We start from the raw sequence: 22,902 nt of genomic DNA, 5'->3' as shown, positions 1-22,902 counted from the left end.
TATTTTGTTTATTTGGCTCCTCTCTCTTCTTGGTGAGCTTGGCTAGAAGTTTGTCAACTTTTTTTTGTCTATTCAAAAAAGCAGCTCTAGGTTTTATTGATCTTTTCTATTGTTTTTTAAATTTCTATTTTATTTATTTCCTCTCTGATCTTTATTATTTCCTTCCTACTGCTGACTTTGGGTTTTGTTTGTTCTTTTTCCTGTTCTTTTAGGTGTTAGGATAGGTTGTTTATTTGAGATTTTTCTTGAGGAAGGCCTCAAGATTGTTTCTTGAGGAAGGCCTGTATTGCTATGAAGTTGCCTCTTAGAACTGCTTTTGCTGCATCCCATACATTTTGTAAGGTTGTGTTTTCATTATCATTTGTCTCAAGGTATTTTCTGATTTCCTCCTTGATTTCATTGTTGAGCCATTGGTTTTTTAGTTTTTGGTTTTTTTTTTTTTTGCGGTATGTGGGCCTCTCACTGTTGTGGCCTCTCCCGTTGTGGAGCACAGGCTCCAGACACGCAGGCTCAGAGGCCATGGCTCACGGGCCCAGCTGCTCCGCGGCATGTGGGATCCTCCCCAACCGGGGCACGAACCCGCATCCCCTGCATCGGCAGGCGGACTCTCAACCACTGCGCCACCAGGGAAGCCCCGATCCATTGGTTTTTTTAATAACATATTGTTTAGTCTCCATGTGATTGTGGGTTTTTTTCCTCTTTTTCTTTCTGTGGTTGATTTCTAGTTTCATACCATTGTTGTCAGAAAAGATGCTTGAAATAATTTCTATCCTCTTAAATTTGTTGAGGCTTGTTTTGTGTCCTAGTATCTGGTCAATCCTAGAAAATGTTCCGTGTGTACTTGAAAAGAATTTGTATTCTGAGCTTTTTGGATGTAATGTCCTGCAGATATCAATAAGTCCAATGGCTCTGTTGTGTCTTCTAGGATCTCTGTTGCCTTATTGATTTTCTGTCTGGAAGGTCTGTCCATTGATGTCAGAGGGGTATTAAAGTCTCCTACTATAATTGTATTCCTGTCAGTTTCTCCCTTCATGTCTGCTAGTATTTGTTTTATATATCTAGGTGCTCCTATACTGGGTGCATATATGTTAACGAGTATAATATCCTCTTCTTGTATTGATCCCTTTATCATTATATAGTGTCCTTCTTTGTCTTTCTTTCCAAACTTTGTTTTAAAGTCTATTTTCTCTGATATGAGTGTTGCTACTTCTGCTATCTTGTTGTTTATATTTGCATGAAATATCTTTTTCTATCTCCACTTTCAATCTATCTGTGTCTTTTGGCCTAAAGTGGATCTCCTGTAGGCAGCATATTGTAGGTTCTTAGTTTGTTTATCCAGTCTGCCATTCTGTATCTTTTGATTGGGGTATTTAGTCCATTGACATTTAAAGATATTATTGTTAAGTATGTATTTATTGCCATTTTAAACCTTGTTTTTCTTTTTTTTTTTTGGTACACGGGCCTCTCACCGCTGTGGCCTCTCCCACTGCGGAGTGCAGGCTCCGGACGCACAGGCTCAGTGGCCATGGCTCGCGGGCCCAGCCGCCGCACGGCACGTGGGATCCTCCCAGACCGGGGCACGAACCCATGTCTCCTGCATCGGCAGGCAGATTCTCAACCACTGCACCACCAGGGAATCCCACGTTTGTTCTTTTTATTTTTCCTTTTGTGGTTTGATGGTTTTCTTTTGTATTAAGCTTGAGTTCCTTTCTTTTTTATTTTTGTGAATCTATTGTATATTTTTGATTTGTGGTTACCTTGGTTTTCAAGTGTAACCCATAGCTATATCTACTTGATTAGACTGATAGTCATGTAAGTTCAAACACGTTTTTTTAAAATCCATATTTTTTAACTCCCCTCTCCCACATTCTGTGGTTTTGATACCCTATTTTACATCTTCATGTTTATCCTTTTACTATATTGAGGTTATGATCACTTTTACAAAAATGGTTTTATTTTTTAATCTATGGACTGGCTTATTTAAGTGATCTTCTGTCCTTTTATATATTTGCCTTTCCTATTGTGATTTTTCCCTTTCCTGTAGATTTTTGCTTCTCTCCAATTTAGAAAATACCTTTCAATATTTCTTTCATGATAGGTTTAGTATTACTGTATTTTTTAGTTTTTGCTTGTCCGAGAAATTTCTTTTCTCTCCTTCTATTCTGAATGATAATCTTGCTGGGTAGATACCCTAGGTTGCAGGTTTTTCCCTTTCAGGACTTTGAATATATCATGCTACCCCCTTCTGGCCTGCAAAGTTTCTGTAGAGAAATCAACTGACAGGCTTATGGGGGTTTCCTTGTAACTGACTGTTTTTCTCTTGGTGCTCCTCTCTTTATGTTTAACTTTTGCCATTTTAATTATGATATGTCTTAATGTGGGTTTGTTTGTGTTCCTGTACCTCGATACCTGTTTCCTTCTTTAGGTTTGGGAAGTTTTCAGCCATAATTTCTTCAAATACATTTTTTCATTTTCTGTCCCCTTCTCTCTTTCTTCTCCTCCTCAAACCTGTATTATGTGTAGATTGGCACACTTCATATAATCCCATAGATCTTGTTCATTGCTTTCATTTTTTTCATTTGTCTTTCTGTCTGCTGTTCTGATTGAGTGATTTCCATTATTCTGTCTTCCAGATCACTTATTCATTATTATGCACTATTTAGTCAGCTGTTCATTGCTTTTAGATCAGTTTTTATCTTGGCAACTGAGTTATCTAATATTGATTGGTTTCTCTTTATAGTTTCTAGTTCATTGTTACAGCGATCTGCATTTCTACTGGTAATATTTATTAATTCCTTTAGTGTTTCTATTACTTCCTTTTTCAACTTGGGGTCCAGTAGCCTGGAGAGGTATTTCATTTTTGTTTTCTCAGGGGATTTTTTCTTGTTCTTTTAATTGGAAGTAGTTCCTCTGCTTTTTCATTTCTCTGTCTCTATGAATTTAGGAGAAACAGTTATCTATTGTGGTCTTGAAGTGCTGTTTTTATGTGGGAGCATCCCTGTGTAGATTGTGTCAGTCCAATATTTTTGGTGTGAGGGCTATTTCCTCAGTGTTCTGACCATTATCCCCTTGATAGGAGGTGTGATTCATGTGGTATCCAGAGCCTGCAGATGTTGGGTGGGTCCTCCTCTTTGCTGCATGGCTGTCACAGCCTTGTCAGGGGCAGGGTCTGCTCCCTAATTGTTGGAGTAGAAGCCCTGAGGGTTGGGTTTTATAAGGTTCCATTGCTGTATGTCCTATGTCCCCAAGGAGGTGAGCACAGAATCCATTGAGGCCCTTGTGGTCACAGCAAACCTATGCGCTGCCCGTGCAGGTATCTGCGGTTTTGCACTTAAGCAGCCCAAGGTCACATCCCTTTCTCTGTTGTGTTCATCCCAGACCCTAGTGCTAGGCTGACAGTGGGGCCGGAGCATTGTGACTGCAGGAATTGAGGTGGCTGTGCTGCTGCCTGGGACCCAGGCTGCCTCTATGGTAGGGCTCTCCCTGGACCTTTTCACCGAGATCTGGCTCCAAGCTGCCATGTGAGGAGTGCACCCACCAGGAAAGGAACCTCTGCATACTCCTCCCCAGGGGCTGCCACCAGGGAAACTGATATCTGAGTCCATTATCAGTCTTCCGCAAAGCCCGCCAACAGCCAGAGTCGCACTTTGCTGTGAACACACTGACAGTGGGGCTTCGTTGGCGGACCCGTGCCCCACCCGGCACCACTCTGATAGTAGGGCTCCAATGGTGAACGCACATCCTATCTCGAGTGCACTAACCATGGCAGCCTGGACCACACTCCAGGCCCTCTAGGCTGTCTCCGTGCAGCTAGACCAAGTCCTCTCCCAGGGTTCTTCCACCCGAGTTTTAGTGCCTAGCTAATGCATGTACTAGCAGCCCCACCCAGCATGCATTTTGGGCTGGGAGGTACAGAGAGGTGGCAGCCATCAACACCGGTCTCTCTCTGCCCTTATTGCTAGCAAGCCAGCATGCAGACACTCCTTGCAAGTGGAGTACAGGCTCCTCCAACTTCCTATCTGTCCCAGCAGACCTCCCAGCAGACAGGGATTTCTCAGAGCAAGAGCCTTCCTGTGCGGACACTCCCCCTTCACAGATCCCTTCCAGGAGCACCAGTCCCATCCTGATGCCTTTTTTTTTTTTTTATCCTACCCAGTTACATGGGGATCTTTCTTGCAGCTTTGGTTGTATAAGGGATCTTCTGCCAGTTTCCGGTTGGTTTTCTGTGAGAATTGTTCTGCATGTAGATGTAATTTTCACTGTCTTTGTGGGGGAGGTGAGCCCCACACACTCCTGCTCCACCCTCTTGATCCCCCCCTCCCAGAAGATTCGGCCTTGAATCTGTTAAACCATTTGCCAAGTAGGCTTGGTTGTGGAAATAAGTTGCATGCAAAACACGGTGACACTGTGCACTGCGTCTAAGAGGGGACATCATGACCCAGTGCCCGGTGCTTGGAATAACAACTGGGCATCAGACGGGCTGAAAAGCCGAGGGAATGTGCAGACCTGAGAAGATGAGCAATTCCCTGATGTTCCCCTCAGTCTTAGGTTGTTCCAGGGTGAGACTACTTTTCCTGCGTCTTCACACCATTTTCACAGTCAGTAAATGGTAGAGCATATCTCTGTAATGCAGCAGATTTCTGAACCTCAGACCAGCCTCTGGAACTCATCTTGAGCAAAAAGCCAGGATGCAAAACCTTCCCAAACATCTTTACTTCCTGGAAAATGTTTATCACCTGTTGCCTCCCCCTTTGTATCATCAGTCTGGTGCTGAGATGACTTGATAGATAACATTAGCAAAAAGCCATGAGTTAGGGAAATGTTTATGAAGTTTTTAAATGTGTGTCTCCCTTCTGAACTTAGTAGCTTCTGAAAAATATACATTATCTTCTTGTCTACAGGCTTGTTTCGATGCAATAAATATGAAGGACCTTTTTGTAAATACCTTGAATTTCCAGCAGAAAAATATTTAAGTACGAGGGATCAAAATTATGTTTTAAATAAGAAGCAACAGATGTCCTATCCTTTGTTATCATTGCAAGTTTAAGCTTGTTTAGACTAGCATGAAATGTGCAGTTTAATCCTACCTTTTAAACAGTGTAAGATCAAGACTCTATTAAAAGTATACTTTTTGTTGTGCCTTCAAGGAACTTATGTTCTGAGATGGAACAAGCTAGATGTTGACATCTTTAAACTAGAATTAGGAACAGTCAATTGTAATTGTCCCACATAGGCGGGTACATCACTGGAAGGGAGTGTGGCCAGCCTGCCCAAGTCTCCCATGGCCTTTGCCCAGGCATAGATTTGAAAATGAAGACAAATCCTCAACATGAAGGAATTTTGAACCCTGATTAGGCCCATGCACATTGGCCACTTTGAGAGCTAGGAGAGTTGTCCAACCTGAGGATGCAGCCTCTGAACTGTTGACCTCTGCTGCTTGGGGTCAGCCAGGCAAAGAGAAGAACAAACACAGACTGGGAAGGAGCAGGCTGTCCATTGTGAAGAGGGCTGATACTTCAGCCCAACCAGCGTTCTGACTCACCCCATTCCGTATGTCACCCACGTTTGTTCCCTCTGCTGAGCAGCCCAGCATCCCCGAAATGCCTCTTGCATGTGGGCCTAAAAGCAGACATACTGAGAAGATTGGCACACGAGCTGCAGCCGAGCATGTAGGCCCACCAGGGGCACCTGCTTTACGAGGAGGTGTTCTCGTAATCCCTTTGTATTCTCCTTGGGAGAAAGCTGTGAGCCCTAGTGATGCCCGGTCATTACTCCCAGTCTCATGTAAGGCAAGATGATGGTCACATCCAGTCACAACTCTTCCAGCAACAAAAATACTGAGAGGCAGTAGGAAGAGACCAAGCCCACAGAACCTCGAAACAGAGAGACTTTGCGCAAGAGGTCATCGAGTTCTGCATTTTTTGCTTCTTCAGTACAGATTACCTTCTAAAAAGTGGACACTGTATGGATTTCCTCAATGCTCAGATTTGTATATTATTTTCTGCAAATATATAACGTATGCAAAGATAACCCTGCCTTTGAATAAATACTCAGAATCATTTCTAAGTAAAACTTGCCTAGAAGAGAATGGAAGCAGGGACTCTAGCTGCTTTGATTAATCCATTAACAGATAAATATTGAGCAATGATGGAAAGTAAAAGATTTTGGCAACCTGGTTTGCAAACACCTACTAGACGAAGATAACCCATGTAACAACTGTGTTCTGAAACATCCCAGGAAGGCAGTTAAATAAAGAGACCTCAGAATAGCTTCTTAATGCCATGCTCAGTCTCCTCCCTAATGAACAGAATTTCCTGGAAATCTCTAGGTAGTAATACAGATCAGAAGGAATGAAGACACAGCAGTTTAACGCTATACTTTGCTAATGGAAACATGTTGTAATTACAACAGTAAACATCTATTGACCTATCATTCTACTGCCTTAGGGTCTGCTTTAATAAATACCTTTTGCAAATTTGAATGTGAAAAGGCCTTGTTTACATAAGTGGTTATAAAGGGCCTCTAATATTACAGTAGTTATTTTTGTTGATTTCCATTTCTCTGAAAAGTACCCCTCGTCCCCACTAGCATTTCCCACTCTATTCCTGGGAAAGACATTAGGTTGCTAAAACCTTCTTTTAATCAGTAGTAACCTAATGAAGTCACAATGCTACTGTCTTTGTATTCTGTAGCTACAGAAATAACTGTGATTAAGCGTGTTTGTATTGAAGTGTAAGTATCTATTTCAATGCTTTTTTTGCTTGTCTCCCATTTGCTGTCTTCTTACAGATTTTTAAAAGTATTGGCTCTGATGAGACTGTGCAAGGGCAAGGAAGTCGGAGGCTGATCAGCTTTTCTCTCTCAGGTGTGTATTGCTCATATGAAGGCCTTGTGGAGTGAATAAGAATGTCAGTCAACAGGGCTTCCCTGGTGGCGCAGTGGTTGAGAGTCCGCCTGCCGATGCAGGGGACGCGGGTTCGTGCCCCGGTCCGGGAAGATCCCACATGCCGCGGAGCGGCTGGGCCCGTGAGCCACGGCCGCTGAGCCTGCGCGTCCGGAGCCTGTGCTCCGCAACGGGAGAGGCCACAACAGTGAGAGGCCCGCGTACTGCAAAAAAAAAAAAAAGAATGTCAGTCAACAGTCAGGAGACCCCTTCAATTTGACTCTTATCTGTAAGTTACTCAACATCTCTGTGCCTCGGTTTCTCCACCTGTAAAACAAAATTTTAAAATATCCGCTCCATTCCCCTGTTGCCTAAAATATAGACACAACCTAGAAGTTGAGAGTTATGTTTTATTTGGTGGGAATTTTTAGGACTTCAAGCCGGAGAGGTAGTGTCTCAAGTAACCCCAAGAGAACTGCTCGGAGGAGGCAAGGGTAGGGCTAGGATATATAGGAGTTTTTTTTTTTTTTAATTTATTATTGTATTGGTTACAGCTGGTTTTCTTTTTTTTTTTTTTACGTCTTTATTGGAGTATAATTGCTTTACAATGGTGTGTTAGTTTCTGCTTTATAACAGAGTGAATCAGCTGTAGGTATACATACGTTCCCATATCTCTTCCCTCTTGCGTCTCCCTCCCTCCCACCCTCCCTGTCCCACCCCTCCAGGCGGTCACAAAGGACCGAGCTGATCTCCCTGTGCCATGCGGCTGCTTCCCACTAGCTATCTACCCTACTTGGTATTGTATATAGGAGTTTTGCACAAAAGGGCAGGTAGTCTGAATGTCAAAAGATTACTGTTAAGTAAAGAAAACCAGATGACCTCAAGTTAAAGCATTTAGTGCTTTTCTATGTTTGGGAAGATGCAAGAGTCTGCATTCCTTTGATATGCACCTCAGCTATCTGGGGCCAGTATCCTGTGTTTTCATATCCTGAGTTTCCTCAGGGCTCACCAACTCACCATGGGTGGTAGCCGCAGCCGCTGATGCCTGTGACATCCTTTGTTTACTGATATGGCAGGAAACATTCCATTTCTCACCCCTTGACCTCATAAGGGTACAAGAGGATTCAATAAGGAATAGATGCATTCCTTAGATGAGTTGAGATGATGAGAAGAGAAGCTACCGTTCTACTTTTCCTTCGTGGCTAACTAGCAGTAATTGAGAGTTTATAAAGTGGAGGTAGGGGAAAGCCTGAGGCAAGCAGCAGCTAGCAGACCCTTGGTCTAAATAAAATCTCACATGAAATCCAGTTGGTAAAACAGATTAAACACTGAGCTGCTCAAAAAAGTACACTTGTGGAAAGATCAGTGAAATCCAAAAAAAGCCTGTCATTTAGTTAATCATAATTAGTTAATAGTTAAGAGTAATTTAGTTAATTTTTTAGTTTTCATCATGTACCTTAGTTCTGTAACCTGTTAACAGTAAGGGAGACTGGGTAGACTCTTCTATGAATCTAAAGTAATTTCAAAATTAAAACTATAAACAAAAACTGAGTTGCTCTGGCTAAAATGATATACAGAGTTCAGAGCCCCATGCACTCAATTTCACCCTACGTGGTCTTTGTGAAGACACAATGGCATGAAACTGTAGGGCACAGGACTGTTCAGCACAGTTGGAAAACTATTGCTTAACTTATTATCAAACCAGCAAATATTGTAGGCCATAAATATTAGAGATCTGAGATCACAGAAATGAAGTTCATGAGTGTCCTTGGGAGATGGATGGTCACCTGAGGCTTTTCATGTCTAAGTGAGCCCCCAGTAAAGCAAACGTGTGTCTAAAAATCCATTGATAAGTGATAATAACAAAGTTGATATACAAAAAGTCAGTCTCTTTCCTATATACCAGCAATGAACAAATGGAACTTAAGTTAAAAACGCAATACCATTTACATTAGCACCTCCCCAAAATGAAATACTTAGGTATAAACCTAACAAAATGTTGATATGTACAAGATGTTTATAGGGAAAACTACAGAACTCTAATGAATTAAATCAAAGAAGAACGAAATAAATGGAGATATATTCCGTGTTCATGGATGGGAAGACTTAATATTGTAAAGATATCAGGTCTTCCCAAACTAATCTATAGAATCAATGCAATCCCAATCAAAACTCCAGCAAGTCATTTTGTGAATTCTGACAAACCGATTCTAAAATTTATAATGAGAGGCAAAAGACCCAGAATAGCCAACACAATGTTGAGGAGAATATCAAAGTTGGAGGACTGATGCTACACAACTTCAAGACTTACTATAAAGCTGCAGTAATCAAGACAGTGTGGTACTTGTGAAAAAAAGAAAAAAACAGATAAATGAAATAGACTAGAGAGCCCAGAAATAGACCCCCATATAGTCAGCTGATCTTTGAAATATGAGCAGTACAGTACAGTTGAGCAAAATAGTCCCTTCCACAAATGGTGCTGGAACAACTGGACATCCACATGCAAAAAAAACATGAATCTAGACACAGACCTTATACCCTTCACAAAAATTAACTCAAAATGGGTCATAGACCTAAATGTAAAACACAAAACTAGAAAACTCCTAGAAGATAACATAGGAGAAAACCTAGATGACCTTAGGTAGGGTGGTGCCTTTTTAGATACAATACCAAAGACACAATGCATGAAAAAAAATTGATAAGATGGACTTCATTAAAATTAAAAACTTCTGTTCTGCCAAAGACAATGTCAAGGGAATGAGAAGACAAGCCACAGACTCAGAGAAAATATTTGCAAAAGACGCATCTGATAAAGGAAAGTTAATCCAAAATATACAAAGAACTCTTAAAACTCAACAATATGAAAACAAACAACCCAGTTGAAAAATGGGCCAAAGATCTTATGATCTTGTCAGCCATCTCACCAAAGAAGCTATACAGGTGGCAAGTAATCATATGAAACGGTACTCCACATCATATGCCATTAGGGAAATGCAAATTAAAACAGCGACTAGATACCAGCTATGTACCTATTGGAATAGCTCAAATCCAGAACACTGAAAACACCAAATGCTGATGAGGACGTGGAGCAAAAGGAACTCACATTTATTGCTGGTAGGACTGCAAAATGGCACAGACACTCTGGAACACAGTGTGGTAGTTTCTTTCAAAACTAAACATTCTCTTACCTCATGACCCCATGATCACATTCCTTGGAAATTACCCAAATGGAGTAATTTTCATACAAAAACCAAACACAGATATTTACAGCAGCTTTATTTATGATTGCCAAAACTTGGAAGCCATCAAGATGTCTTTCAGTAGCTGAATGCATAAATAAACCGTGGTACATTCAGATAATGGAATATTATTCGGTGCTAAAAAGAAATGAGCTATCAGGCCATGAAAAGACATGGAGGAATCTTGAACGCATATTACTCATTGAAAAAAGCCAATCTGCAAACGCTACGTACTGTATGATTTCAACTATATCACACTCTGGAAAAGGTAAAACTATGGAGATGATAAAAAGATCAGTGGTTGCTGGGAGATAGGGGAAGGAGAGATGAATAGGCAGAGAACAGAGGATTTTTAGGGCAGTGAAAATACTCTGTATGATACAGTAATTATGGGTACACGTCATAATGCATTTGTCAATGCCCAGAGCGTGTACAATGCCAAGAGTGAATTGTAACGTAAACGGTGGATTTTGGGAAAAGAAGTGAAGTATCTCTCAACTGTGATTATGATGTGTCGATGTAGGCTCATCATTTATAACCAATGTACCACTCCGGTAGGGGATGTTGATAATGGGGGAGGCGATGCATGTGTGGGCAGGCAGTATATGGGGAAATCTCTGTACTTCCTTTTAATTTTGCTGTGAATCTGCAGCCACTCTGAAAACATTAAGTCTTAAAAGAAACCCACTGACAACATTAGCATGTGTCTGTCTAGGTTTAAAAAGAAAAGAAAAAACTCAATACTTTTGTATTACTAGGACAGAAAACTAACAACTCCTGATTTGTTATTCTTATGTTCCCATTGAAATGCTTGATAACAATTATTTGTACAAACCTTCAGAAACAGTAGAAACGAGGAAAACTACTCTACTGTCTGCCAGAAATGAAGAATTTTCACTAACCAAAGCTCACTAAAATCCTAAAGCCTAAGAGGGATGCCATACAGGATGGACCGCATGGGGCTGGGGAAGGAGACGAAATATCCATTCACTGGTTCCCATTTTGGCTCTACCATGTAGACATGGGCTCACAGACTCACCACAGGAAAGGAAACCACGCCCCCACCACCACCACCACCAGCTTGGTTCAAAAAGCTGCTTTATAAGGTGATCAGGATGGACTCATCCCCTACAGCCCCCAATATATCATTTTTCTCACACTTATCGCAAGGAAAAGATTGCCAGCAATGAATTGTGACTGGAGATGTAAACTTAGCAACTAAAGAAGCAAGCCTGGAATGGTCGTGGAAGTGTAATACTTAGTAGTTGAATATGTATATGTTTAATTCACTACGTCTGTCAAGGAAAAATAAAAGTAAATACTGCTTAAAGTAGCATAATCAATTCCATGCCTCAAAGAAAGATGAGATAAAAAGATCATCAAATCTACAGCTAAGCAAAGCCCACAAAGTATCAAAAAGTTGACTAGATGCTGGTCATCTCCAGGTGTAAAAGTAGGGACGAGGATTCCAATAGCAGCTCGTTGGACAACCAAACTAACTAAAGGTGGACAATACCAGGGCTACACAACCTACTCATGGATAAAGAATAGACATTGTGGCTTGAAGAATGTGTGGAGAATAGATTCTACCTTAAAAAAAAAAAAAAAGTTGAAGGACATAACACTCAAGAGGAAAAAGACAAGTATTATTTTGTTGGCAAATATCTGCTCAAGAGAAATAAGGGACTCGTCTGCTTGTACTCTCTATAAAATACAGGAAAGTGCAGGACCTATTAAGTAAGAGGTCTAGGATGAAGAAAAATGGTAAGCGATTTCTTTGAAGTTCTTTGAAGCTAAAAGAAAGTCAGGTGTATCTGTTTCCTGTTGCTGCTGTAACAAGCTACCACAAAGTTAGTGGCCTGAAACAAGACATGTATTCACTCAGTTCTGGAGATCAGAAGTCCAAAATGAATCTTAAGGGACTAAAATCAGGGTGTCGACAGGCAGGGCTGGTACTCTTCTGGGGCCTCCTGAGAAGAATGCACTCCTCATCTCTTTCAGGTTCTAGAGTCTACCTGCACGTTTTGGTTCGTGGCTGCATCACTCCAATCTCTTCTCTGTTGTCACATCACTTTCTCCTCATTTTGCCCCTCCTTCCTCCATTTTATAAAGACTCTTATAATTACATTGGGCCTAACTGGATAATCCAGGCTAATCTCTCCATCTCAATAAAGATCCTTCACCACATCTGCAAAGTCCCTTTTACCATGTAAGGTGACATATTCACAGGTTCCAGGGATTAGGTTATGGTCATCTGTGAGGGACCATTTTTCTGTCTATCATAGTCAAGGAGAGATTTAAAATAAATTCTAAAAGATGCAATCACAGAATTCAAAGTGAGCTTTGAGAGCTTTTAGAAAGCAGTAAGAGCATACTCACCACTACAGAATTAGAATCAATGATATGGTAGACTGACTTGAGATTCTCGCCTAGAAAACATAGAAGAAGGGTCAGACATAAAAAGGATAAGGAAGTGAAAAGATGGATGACATATACAGAGCCAATACATAGATATTTAATGGTTTTGATGAAATGATCGGAACAAATTGAAAGGAAATAATAGGAGAAAGTTTTCTTGAGTTGAATGTGATTTTGCATCTTTAAATTAGACTATAAGGTGCTAAGAAAAAAATGTATGTACAGAGACCAACATCTAGACAAATGCCAATTTTTTTAAAGAAATTTTCAAATGCAGACACAGTAGACATCTGAGTGGAAAAAGCATGATACTTACAAAAGAATAAACCATGTTAATCTCAGACTTGTCTTCTTATCATACAGAATGCTAAAATCATGAAACAAAGGCTACAGAGTTTTAAGGGTAGCATGTTTTAGCCGAAGATTTCTGTGCCCACCAGGTTGTCATTTATGTAAGAAGGCAAGAAAAACACATTCTCAGGTTTGCTAGGGCTCAAAGAACTTCATCTTTGCATCTTATCTGAAAGTAATATGTGAACATCCACGCCAGCATACAGAGAGATAAATTTAAGAAAACTCAAGAACTGGAGATACTGCATATAATTGGACTGCTTTTCTTTTTAGAATTTAAAATGAGAAATAGCCAGAAAGATAGATCATGGAATTGTCTCCTCTGGAAATTTTCCAGAACGGAGTAGCATGTCAAAGCAAAATTGTTGATGCAAATGCTTTACTTCTCAAATCCGTTTATATATTCAGTTTTTACCGCTCCTTGGTGGTAATAACTTTCCTGTGTAACTACTATCCCTTTAATTTTCAGTGAATTAACACTACAACCTTAAAAATCATAAACGCAAATACAGATTTTTTTCACAAGTGTTGGAGACAATTTGAATATTCAAAATTACCACAGAGCCAAATAATTATATACTGTTTAAGAATTATGTATACAAAATGTTCTAAAAGACATGGGACATCCTTATGGTATAATCCAGGCAAAAGAAACAATTCAGGGCACAAGTTTGTATATACAGTATGGTCGCAACTATGCAAAGAAAATTACTGAAAGGCAATAAAGAAAAAGTCTAGCAATGGTTGCCACTATGCAGTACAATGTGAAATAATTTAAAAATTCTGTTTCTTTTCCTTCTATATTTAAAAAAGTTACAGTAGGCATCATGTTTATCATCAGAACAAAAAACAATGCAGGAAAAAAATGGGGGAAAATTAAGTATTTTCCCATTAATGTATCATTTACTGTTGGAACATCACAAAACTCTGTGTTCTTATAGACATCCATTCCAACAATCTCATAGTTGAAGAAATTGAGACCTGAAGAAGTTTTTTTCTAAAGTTACAAAGTTCAATAGAGAGTGTTCCAGAACTAAAATCTGGATATACTGACTCCCAGTTCTTTTAACTCCTAATTAGCTCCTTATTGCAGCAGTTTTCAAACGTTTTTACTCCGTGAAACATATATTTTTATAGGTATACAAATTGAACTTAAACTATAAAGGCTCACTGAAGGGCATGAGAGGAGGCATGAAAAAATGAAGAAACCTATGTTCTTGAATAGGAAGTATTGTAAAGTTACCATTTCTCCCAAAATTAATCTATAGATTCAGTGCACTTCCAATCAAAATCTCAATTTTTTGGAGGGGAGCTGATTAAAAAATTAAAAGATTAATCCGGAGGAATAAATGTGTGACTGGTAAAGAAAGATGTTTTCTTTTGGAAAAAAACATTTTTCTTTTGGAAAAAACCATAAAGGGTAACTAGGCTTATCAGGTATCAGACGTATGATAAAAACATTATGCAGATTTAGACAAGTTGTTTGATGGAAGAGAATTTTTTAAAAAGACCCATTTATGGGCTTCCCTGGTGGCGCAGTGGTTGAGAGTCCGCCTGCCGATGCAGGGGACACGGGTTCGTGCCCCGGTCCAGGAGGATCCCACATGCCGCGGAGCGGCTGGGCCCGTGAGCCATGGCCGCTGAGCCTGCGCGTCCGGAGCCTGTGCTCCGCAACGGGAGTGGCCACAACAGTGAGAGGCCCGCGTACCGCAAAAAAAAAAAAAAAAAATTGTACATGATCAGACATTTTCAATTACATGCAACGGCTCAGTTGTCAAAGCCTTCCCTCCCGACCACACGGTCTCTCCTCAGAACTCTCCTCACTGATGTGCATTAGCTCTATGGAGGCCATGTTTTTTCCTTTCCTCCAATGTCTGTGCTCTTTGCTCTTTTTTTTTTTTAACCATCTTTTTTTTTTTTTTTTTTTGCGGTATGCGGGCCTCTCACTGTTGTGGCCTCTCCCGTTGCGGAGCACAGGCTCCGGACGCGCAGGCTCAGCGGCCATGGCTCACGGGCCCAGCTGCTCCGCGGCAGGTGGGATCTTCCCGGACCGGGGCACGAACCCGCGTCCCCTGCATCGGCAGGCGGACTCTCGACCACCGCGCCACCAGGGAAGCCCTCTTTGCTCTTTTAATCCTCACCTTTCTCTTTATTTCTTCTGATGCACTGTCTCCTTACTCAGTGGAAATCATATTTATTGTGAGGCTAGAGCCCTTGGTTTTCTGTCTTCTATTTGAAGAAGTGGTTCCTGCTTCCCTGGTGGTGCAGTGGTTAAGGATCCACCTGCCAATGCAAGGGACACGGGTTCAAGCACTGGTCTGGGAAGATCCCACATGCCGCAGAACAACTAAGCCCGTGCGTCACAACTACTGAGCCTGCACTCTAGAACCCGTGAGCCACAACTACTGAACCCATGCGCCTAGAGCCCGTGCTCTGCAACAAGAGAAGCCAACACAATGAGAAGCCCGCACACCGCAACAAAGACCCAACACAGCCAAAAATAAAATAAAATTCACCTGGACCCACTGAATTTTCCAAGTTGGATTTCCTCCCTCAGTGTGCACCAGGTTTCCCGAGGTGACCCTCAGCCCCTCACCCCAACCTGCCTGAGGAACGCCAGAAGCCCAGACCACTAGGGGCCAACAGTCCTCTCTTGAAAAGCATAGTGACCACAATGCCAGTCTTGACTTATTACAGACACTTCTTAACCAAAACAATTTAATACAGTAAATGTTCACTTAAATCAGTAAATGTTCCGTGTAATGGGTTCTGGAGACATATCAGTCTATATTTGTAATGAGGTGGAAAATGGTCTAAAGATTGAAAAACGTTTTACACGTTTCAGATGGACTCTTCTCCTTGTGTGAAGCCTAATATAATCTTTAACCTTGCTAACACACGTGATATTAGAATATCCTCTGTTTTATAGATTTCCAGGCCATGGGGTTGAAGAAAGGGATGTTTTTCAACCCAGACCCTTACCTGAAGATTTCCATTCAGCCTGGGAAGCACAGCATCTTCCCTGCCCTCCCACACCACGGACAGGAGAGGCGATCCAAGATTATCGGCAACACCGTGAACCCCATCTGGCAGGCCGAGGTGAGTGCCCTGGCCCTGAAAAGGAGCTTAAGGGACAACAAAACAGTTGACCCTGAAGCCCACATGCTGCTCCCTCCCTCCTTGGAGCCCCAAACTCTGCTGCTAAGCTCATGGTTCTCTTGGTCCTGGAAAGTCACCATGTTCTCTTTGGATTACAACTCCTAGACATCTTGATTAGTCTCACAGCGTGGGACCATGAAACTACTCCTTGCAGCTGCACTCAGTAGCCAACCACAGTCAGCCTTCTGTATCTGCAGGTTCTGCATGTAGGGATTCAACCAACCTCGGATGGAAACTATTTGGGGGGAAAAAAAAATTCCAGAAAGCAAAACTTGAATTTGCTGCACACAGGCACTATTTACCTAACATTACGTTGTATTTTCAACTATTTACATAGCATTTACACTGTATTAGATATTGTAAGTAATCTGGAGATAACGTGAAGCATACAGGAGGACGTGTGTAGGTTATATGCAAATTCTCCGCCATTTTATGTAAGGGACTCGAGGATCCATGGATTTTGGTGTCCTCAGCGGTACTGGAACAAGTCCCCCAACATACCGAGGGACAACTATAATAGCCTCTTGCTCTGATTCTGAACTTGCACCTGAAAGCAGGACAGGAGAAGGAAGAGATGTGTTTTAATCCAAGCATTCTCATTCTTCCCACGCATGTGGTCCTTACGCAAGAGTGCCAAATTTGAATTGTGTCCCCGTGGACCGGTTGCAGAGATTCTGAAACTGTCAGGTTTCCTAGGACAGGTAAATCCATAAGCCTTAAAATAACACTAAGATATGGGGTTGCATATTGTTTGATTGAAATAGACACGGAGGCTGATTGTTCATGCCATCTTCCTGGTTTACACAGTGCTAGGCAACTTGCTGGAGTTTCAGATAATTTGTTTTATCTGATACAGGCCCTTCTCCTCTCTTACATGGGTCTCCACCGCCAGCTGGGAGCTAGGAGGTTCCTCATCAGGTTCAGCCTCCCAGTGACGAGGTCCTGTCCTAGAGAAACAGCAGGAAGTTGTCACACCCATTGACTGCCTAGCTCCCTGCTTTAGCTTGAGGGTATAACCTGCAAACTGCATGGCTTGGGAGACAGCGGGGTTTAGGGCATGGAAATGCCACAGTATATAATGTCGGGGTTAAAAGTACAGATGTGCAGTCACACAGACCTTGGTTCAAATCCCAGCTCGGCCAGTTGTATAACTTTGAGAAATCAGTTATCCTCAGTCTGAGCATCAGATTATCCTCATCAGGCTGGTGCTGATGGAAATGTGTTACTACTACCCTGGGCACTCGCTTCGGGCAGGGTTCCTTCCTTTATTGTTCAAAGTAGATCATCTCTGATGCAGAACTTTCAAGCATCCTTGACAAGAAAGTGTAGATGTTTGGGGCCAAAGCTTTTTCATTGTCTCTTAAATGATACCACCTACTTCCTAGGTTTAATTTAGCCTGACCCAGGTTTTAACAGAAGATCAACATTAGAGCTTTTAAGTGGCCATCAGGGAAATAGAGTTGTATTTGAACTTCTTACTACTTTGGTTATCAGCAGACTCTAAAGCACCCACAGGACCGCTAGCATGGAATCATGAATCTTACATTATTTGTTTCTTCAGTCCTGGCTGTTCTCGCCAATTATTTATGGACTCCTCACTCCATTCCTGGAGATAATACAAGATGCCACGGGAATTTATAGCACATGGAAAAAAAAAAAAAAAAGCCTCTCCTAAAGAACTTTAGAGCAGCTTGTACTAAGACATTTAGTCATAAAGGTGTTATAAGTCTCAAAGAACATTTATAAAATCCAGTACCATCAGAATATGTTTTGGCTAAAAATGTCAGCTAGAATCCACTTTAAGTTCTGAAGTTATTTCCGAATCTTTAGTTCAGTTATATTTTGCAAGGACACAGGCCAACCCTCACTCTCCCTCTGCTCTTGACCTCCTTGTTCTTTCCAGTGTGCTGTGGTGGAGGTCGGCATCCTAAGGTAAGTTTCACCACATGTCTCCCTGACAAGGCTCAGACTGAGGATAACTGATTTCTCAAGTTAAACGGCAAGGAACTGGCTGAGCCGTGATTTAAACCACAGCGTGGTTTGCGTGATTGCAAAGCTGTATTTTCAAACCCCTAAATTAGCTTACAGTACCCAGAGCTCAAATGTGGGAGTCTCAGCCCCGAGGCAGAACATTCGAGGCCTCAGTGACCCAGCATTGCTTTCCACTTGTGTCAGTTAGGGATGCCTCAGGCTCTAAGCTAGAGGAAGCCTGGTCAGCTGGGATATTTCTCACAAACCGGAAGTCCAGAAGGAGGTGGTCCAGGCAGTGCAGCTACTGAGTATGGCCACCAGGGACCCAAGCTCTCTGGGTCTTGCCACTACACCTTAGCAGGTGGCTCTCTTCTTCCTGTCTTAAAGCCTTCAAACCCAAGTTCCAGGTAGGAAGAAAGCAAAAAGACGAAGAAACTTTCTCCTTGAAAGGCTTTGAATTACTATCCTGTAAGAGAAGCCCTATTACCTATCACAGGACCTCACCTGGTTGGGAGAATCTAGTGTTTCGCTTCCCTGACTCTCTCGTCGGGAGGGCCGGGGACTAGACGGTTGAACGTAGGTGTTGAATAAACCAGTTTATAGCGTCTGCAATGTGCTTTGGCTTTGCTCTCCAGCACCTTTTACCTCCCACATGACACTAAGACCACTGTCAGCAGCTGCTGTCCCCCAGTGCCCCTTGTGCCTTCACATGGCTGCATAAATTGTGTCTTTGCTTATATCTGCCTAATCCGTACATCCTCAACTAATCCAACCAGAGATTCCTGCTCACGCATCAATTCTCAGCTAAAATACCACCTCCTACCTGGCACCCCATCCCAGGCCTCAGAAGGAAAGTGCTTCCTCCTCTTTGCTCCTTTGTCCAGACCTCTACATAGTGTCTTCTATTTGCACAGCTGTCTTCCTCACGAGACTTTGAGCTCTTCAAGGAAAGGAATCACATCCAATTTATCTTGATACCTCCAGTTCCTGGACCTAATACTACTAGGTTCTATAGGGATTACTATGCCAAGCAGTGTTTGAAACATTTTATATAATTCACTCATTTCATCCTCACAACAACCCTATGAAATATGTACTGTTATTATCCCATTGAAAGATGAGGAAACCAAGGCACAGAGAAGTCAAGTGAATTTCCCAAGGTCTCACAGCTGGTAAATGGCAGAACCAGAATTTGAACCAGTTCAGCGCCTGATACTGATCAGTTTTGTGCACAGGTGGTTGTGAATAAATTCTGGAGAAAATATCCATAGCTTATATCAGATACTCAAAATGATCATTATACCTCCTCTTATTTCAGGTTAAAAAAAATCAGTTAAAATTGACAGCATTGAGTGATAAGGCCAAAGGCAGTTATCAAAAGCTTAAATTCGTCTTTCCAGCTAATCATATGAGCCCCTCCTTCTGGAGGATAAGTTTGAAGGATAAATGAATTTTTTTTTAAATGGGGGAAAGCAAGGTGAAGTTCTTATGGCTGATTATTAATTCATTTAAGAAATATTTATTGTGCATGTACTCTGTATTAGAAATCGAAGCGGCAAAAATGGTGGATAGATAAGACCCTGCAGGCTAGTGGAAGGAGAAAATACGATGAAATAAATGTCCTAATCAAGGTGTGGACAGAATGCTGCGAAGCACTGAGGGAAGATCTCACAGAGGGTGTGCTCTTGGACTTGGGTCTTGACAAGTGGCAGGATATTTGGGGGACGGGGAGAGCATTCCAGGTGGATGGAACATGTGCAAAGGTACCAAGGCAACCACAGACACTTAGGGGACTGTTCAGAAATGTCATGTGGGTGGAGCTTGTGGTGTTCTCAGATAAGAGATGGCAACTGGGCTGGGCTTATTTCAATCATGCTTATCTGGCGTGGTTTCCTGATTGCTTACAAATGGAAGCTAATGTTGGCTTCTGGGGTCTCACATGGCACCGTAGTGAGTGAAATGAAGATTCCCTGTTCCTGCAAGATTCATGCAAGTCTTTAAAGCTGTATGCAAGAAGGTAAAGGAGAACTAAGCTGTCCTACTTTCCGTATTTGTTGATTAACATACCAAGGACGTTCAGCGAGAAATAATCGAAGTTGCCTGCACTTAAGAGCAAGAACACCCTTTAATGTGTAGTTTAAATGCTCAGTTTATTTCTTTGATTAATGTTGCATTAAAGTCTTACGTGGTTTTTTTCAAATTTATTCAAGTTCAAACTGGAAACATATTTTTGCTAATTAAAACATGATAAATCTGAGAAAAAATAAAGTTACTGTCAGAAGTTTTAAATGAGGAGGGAAAATTGAGAGAAATACATGTTAAACATAATGCAAACTAAAGAACTTAAAAAGAAGACTTCCATGGTGATTGATTTATCTCCTCTTTTTTATTCCTGTAATTAGAAACTGTTTTCACTCCGGGAACACTGTCCTTGACTTTTAGGTCTGTTTACTCTCCAGTATGGATATAATGAGCGTTTATAAGATTATAGCTTCACAGAGAAGTTAAACAGAAACAGCAGCAACTAAAGTGTCTCGGGTTATCTGTTCAGAGTGCTTATGTAGACTGTATATTTGTACCTCTAAGTAAAACAGGGGAACTCCTAAAAGCAGAGTCTCAGAAACATCAAGAAGATTGATTATATTAAAATCAGGCCTGGGGCCCTGGTGTATAGTGATCTCTACCCCGTTCTCCCTGTCTCCGCCCTCAAAGCTGGGTGGATTAATCCCCATACATGCGCTATCGGCTACTCCAGTCTGGTCATAAGATTAGAAGATTAGGTAGATAAGGCCTGGCCTTGTGGAATTTACATTAATGTGAGAAAAGCAAAACAAAATAAATAACAAGATAATTTCAATGGAAGACAAGTAACATGAAGGAACCACCACATCATAATATGATGTGTTTGATGGAAAAGAGCTGCCTTAGATAGCGGTGGTCCAAGAAGGCCTTTCTGAGTTGCTGTCATGTGAACTGAGAAGCCAGACATACAGACCAGGCTGGATGTGCATTTCAGACAGAGGAAACAGCCAGTGTGAAGTCCTGCATATAACGGGTTTGGATGTCTAAGCAAGAAGGTCACGGTGGCTGGAGGATGGCAAGTGCGGAAGGGATGGGGTGGAGTCTAAGACGAAGTTGGAGAGAGAGGCAGGGACCAGCATCTTGTAAATTCTGGAAAGTGGTTGGGGTTTTATTGTAAATGTGGTAAGAAGCCATTGGAGCAGGGAAGCATCACACTGATTAAAATTTTATAAAAATGGTCCTGCTGCTAGGTGTGGATTGGATTATAAAGAGGCTAAGGTGAAAGCAGTCGATTTCGCTTCTGGCTCTCGTGGAGCGGCATGTTGGCACACTAACGCAAAAACACCTAGAAAAGCCAGATAAAATACAAAACGTAAAAAATGGTGATGACATCTGAGAATGGTTTACTCAACCAGAACTCTTGTAGTCAGGCTCCTGGAGAGAAAGGAATTGCAAGTGAGCCATCTTTCTGCTACTACTTTTTAGAAGAGGAGGATTCTCACATGGACCCCCGGCTAGCTAAGTACAGGATCAGGGCCAAGCTATGGTAGAAAACTTTAAGACAGCTCAGACAGCTCGGTTCCTGATTAAATAAAATAATCGGACCCCACTAACAATAAAAACAGACACATGGAGGTTTATTATTGGAGTTATTAGACATAGATTTTAAATACTTTTTATGTGTTTTTAAACTTAAAAAGCTAGACATAAACAATAAAACGGTAACTATAAAATGGCCTAAATTGAAAATTAAGCAGGAAAAGCTCCTTAAAAATCTGACTCAAAGAAGAAATCACAACAAAAATTAGAAAATATTTTGAGCTAAATAACAATGAGTATATGACATATCTAAACTTGTGGGATGCAGCTAAATTAGAAAAGAAGAAGAGCTGAATATCAGTGTTCTGAGTTTCCATGTGAATAAGCTATAAAATTAAGAGCAAATCAAACAAAAAGAGCAGAGGGAAGTATACTTGTATAATGAAGATAAGTGCAAAAATCACTGAATTAGAAAACAAATGCATAACAGAGAAAATTAACAAAAATCAAAATGTGTTCTTATATTTATTAAAAAGATAAGAGAATATTATAACATTTACGCTAGTAAATTTGAATGGAAAATTCCTAGAGCAACATATCTTACTAAACTGATACAAGAATAAACAGAAATGCTGAGTAGTCTTTTATCTCTTAAGGGAATTTGGTATGTAATTTAAAACGTTTCTACAAGGAAATTCCTAGGACAAGGATTGTCACTATTGAATTCTCCTAAACATTTAATGAAATAACAATGATCTTGTAGAAATTCTTCCAAAGAAAAGAAAATTGTTTTAAGAGGTCAGCTTGTTTTATAAGACCAACAAAACTTTGATACCGAAATCTGACAAGGTCAATACAAAAAATGCAAATTACAGTCCAAGCTCTCTCATGAAAATCTGTGTAGTTATCCTAAATAAAACATTGGCTAATTGAATCCAGGAATATAAAAAGGCTAATACTTTACCAAATTGTGTTTATTCCAAGAATACAAATACTAAGAAAACATCAATCAGTGCAGCAGTTTCTTTCTGGCACCAGTGAACTCATCATTTTCTGAACTCCAGCTGAACAAAAAAGGGAGTAACTAGTTGTCTATGCTATGGTTTATAACAGGCAGACTTCCCACAAATCTGCCAATGGCAAAACACCCGGGAAGCAATTAGACACAAAACTTGTTCACAAAAGTGTGCCAACGTTACCAGAAGTTCACCTAATTTCTAGTTCATGAACTTCCCTCCAGTATCTGGTATGTTAACTGCTTAGGACTTCAACCAGATCTGCACTTCCAGATCACTGCTATTGATTTTTTGTTCAAAGTCA

General features: G+C 41.1%; 1 protein-coding gene across 3 annotated transcripts in view; it reads left to right on the top strand.

The window, feature by feature from the left end:
- HECW1 (HECT, C2 and WW domain containing E3 ubiquitin protein ligase 1) overlaps positions 1-22,902 on the top strand; it is a gene marked incomplete at both ends in the record, with an annotated part of 472,369 nt that overhangs the window by 288,153 nt on the left and 161,314 nt on the right. For all 3 annotated transcript variants that reach the window (XM_082846645.1, XM_082846644.1, XM_082846646.1), the window contains 2 exons: positions 6,790-6,865; positions 15,821-15,990. In XM_082846645.1, coding sequence (XP_082702771.1) covers positions 6,790-6,865; positions 15,821-15,990 — 246 coding nt within the window. The remainder of the gene's footprint in view (positions 1-6,789; positions 6,866-15,820; positions 15,991-22,902) is intronic.

Source organism: Leucopleurus acutus (assembly GCF_964270905.1).
Source record: "Leucopleurus acutus genome assembly, chromosome: 9".
In the NCBI taxonomy this organism is placed as follows: domain Eukaryota; kingdom Metazoa; phylum Chordata; class Mammalia; order Artiodactyla; family Delphinidae; genus Leucopleurus; species Leucopleurus acutus.
The sequence above is the reverse complement of the archived record's forward strand: the minus strand, read 5'-3'. Positions and strand labels throughout refer to the sequence as shown.